This window comes from Aureococcus anophagefferens, assembly GCF_000186865.1.
Source record: "Aureococcus anophagefferens unplaced genomic scaffold AURANscaffold_40, whole genome shotgun sequence".
Taxonomy (NCBI): domain Eukaryota; class Pelagophyceae; order Pelagomonadales; family Pelagomonadaceae; genus Aureococcus; species Aureococcus anophagefferens.
Window position 1 is genome coordinate 99158 of NW_008705597.1, and position 954 is coordinate 100111.

Here is a 954-nt window from a genome sequence, read left to right on the forward strand (position 1 = left end):
TGACATAAAGCTGCATTAAGCGTCGCAAACCATCCTGAATCCTCACCCAGAATAAGGCATATCTGTCTGAGAGAATTCCGTATAAGAGATATGCACGAGGCCAAGCAGGTGCGGCCATACTGGTGCCCTGGCACCCATAATGTTGCAGATGTATTTACGAAGTTAGTACATAAAACATTGTTCCATAGATACTTGGATGTAATGGGAATGGAAGGTTCAAATCGATTGCATTCAGACTACCCATCACTACAGGGGACACACAGGTCCTTTATGTCAGAGGGGCTGCTTAATGAGTGGGTGGTGTCTCACAATTCACACATCGACGAGGACATAATATTTGAGTTGCGGAAGTCACTAGACTTCGAGTCCTCTCAGGCTGTGTACACCTGGGACTACTGGAATGCCTCAAGCGGTCAATTGCCTGACAATTATTGTAAAAGTTTTGTATCATTACATTCCACTTCATTTTTGAATCCGCAGGAGTACAATCTCTGTGGCGATGGTCCTGTAAACACAGACGTCCTCAAACACCATGGCTCTGACAACTCTTCCCCGTCCTCTCGTGCTAAGTTGAATGTTGCTAAATTGCTTTACAAGCAGGGAATGGCAAAAAGAGCTACCAGGCTGGTGCAGGATCACCACCGCCGTGGATTGTCACCACCTGTTCCTTCCTGTCAGACTATGGTTGATGTAGACCCCTCGTTTGCAACACCTAACGCCCCATCTGCAGACTGGTCGCGCCTGTCTCGTGTGGTAGAATTGTTAGCTTGGGGTGCAATCTTATATCATGTCCTATATGCTTGAAGGCTCTGGAACAAAAATGCTCTACATGGATCTTCATTATTGGCTTACGATCCAGGGGGAGTAGAGAGATAGAGAGTTTTGTATCTCCCTAGTGGCTCGCTGGTACAGAGCCACCCAATTTCCTTCCCCTCCTTAATACTTTCTAACCCT

At 46.5% G+C, this 954-nt stretch overlaps 1 protein-coding gene across 1 annotated transcript in view; it reads right to left on the minus strand.

The window, feature by feature from the left end:
• Positions 1–954, minus strand: part of AURANDRAFT_67474 (hypothetical protein) — a gene marked incomplete at both ends in the record, with an annotated part of 3286 nt that overhangs the window by 415 nt on the left and 1917 nt on the right. Inside the window, 3 exons of the mRNA XM_009042995.1 lie at positions 177–246; positions 455–565; positions 733–792. Coding sequence (XP_009041243.1) covers positions 177–246; positions 455–565; positions 733–792 — 241 coding nt within the window. The remainder of the gene's footprint in view (positions 1–176; positions 247–454; positions 566–732; positions 793–954) is intronic.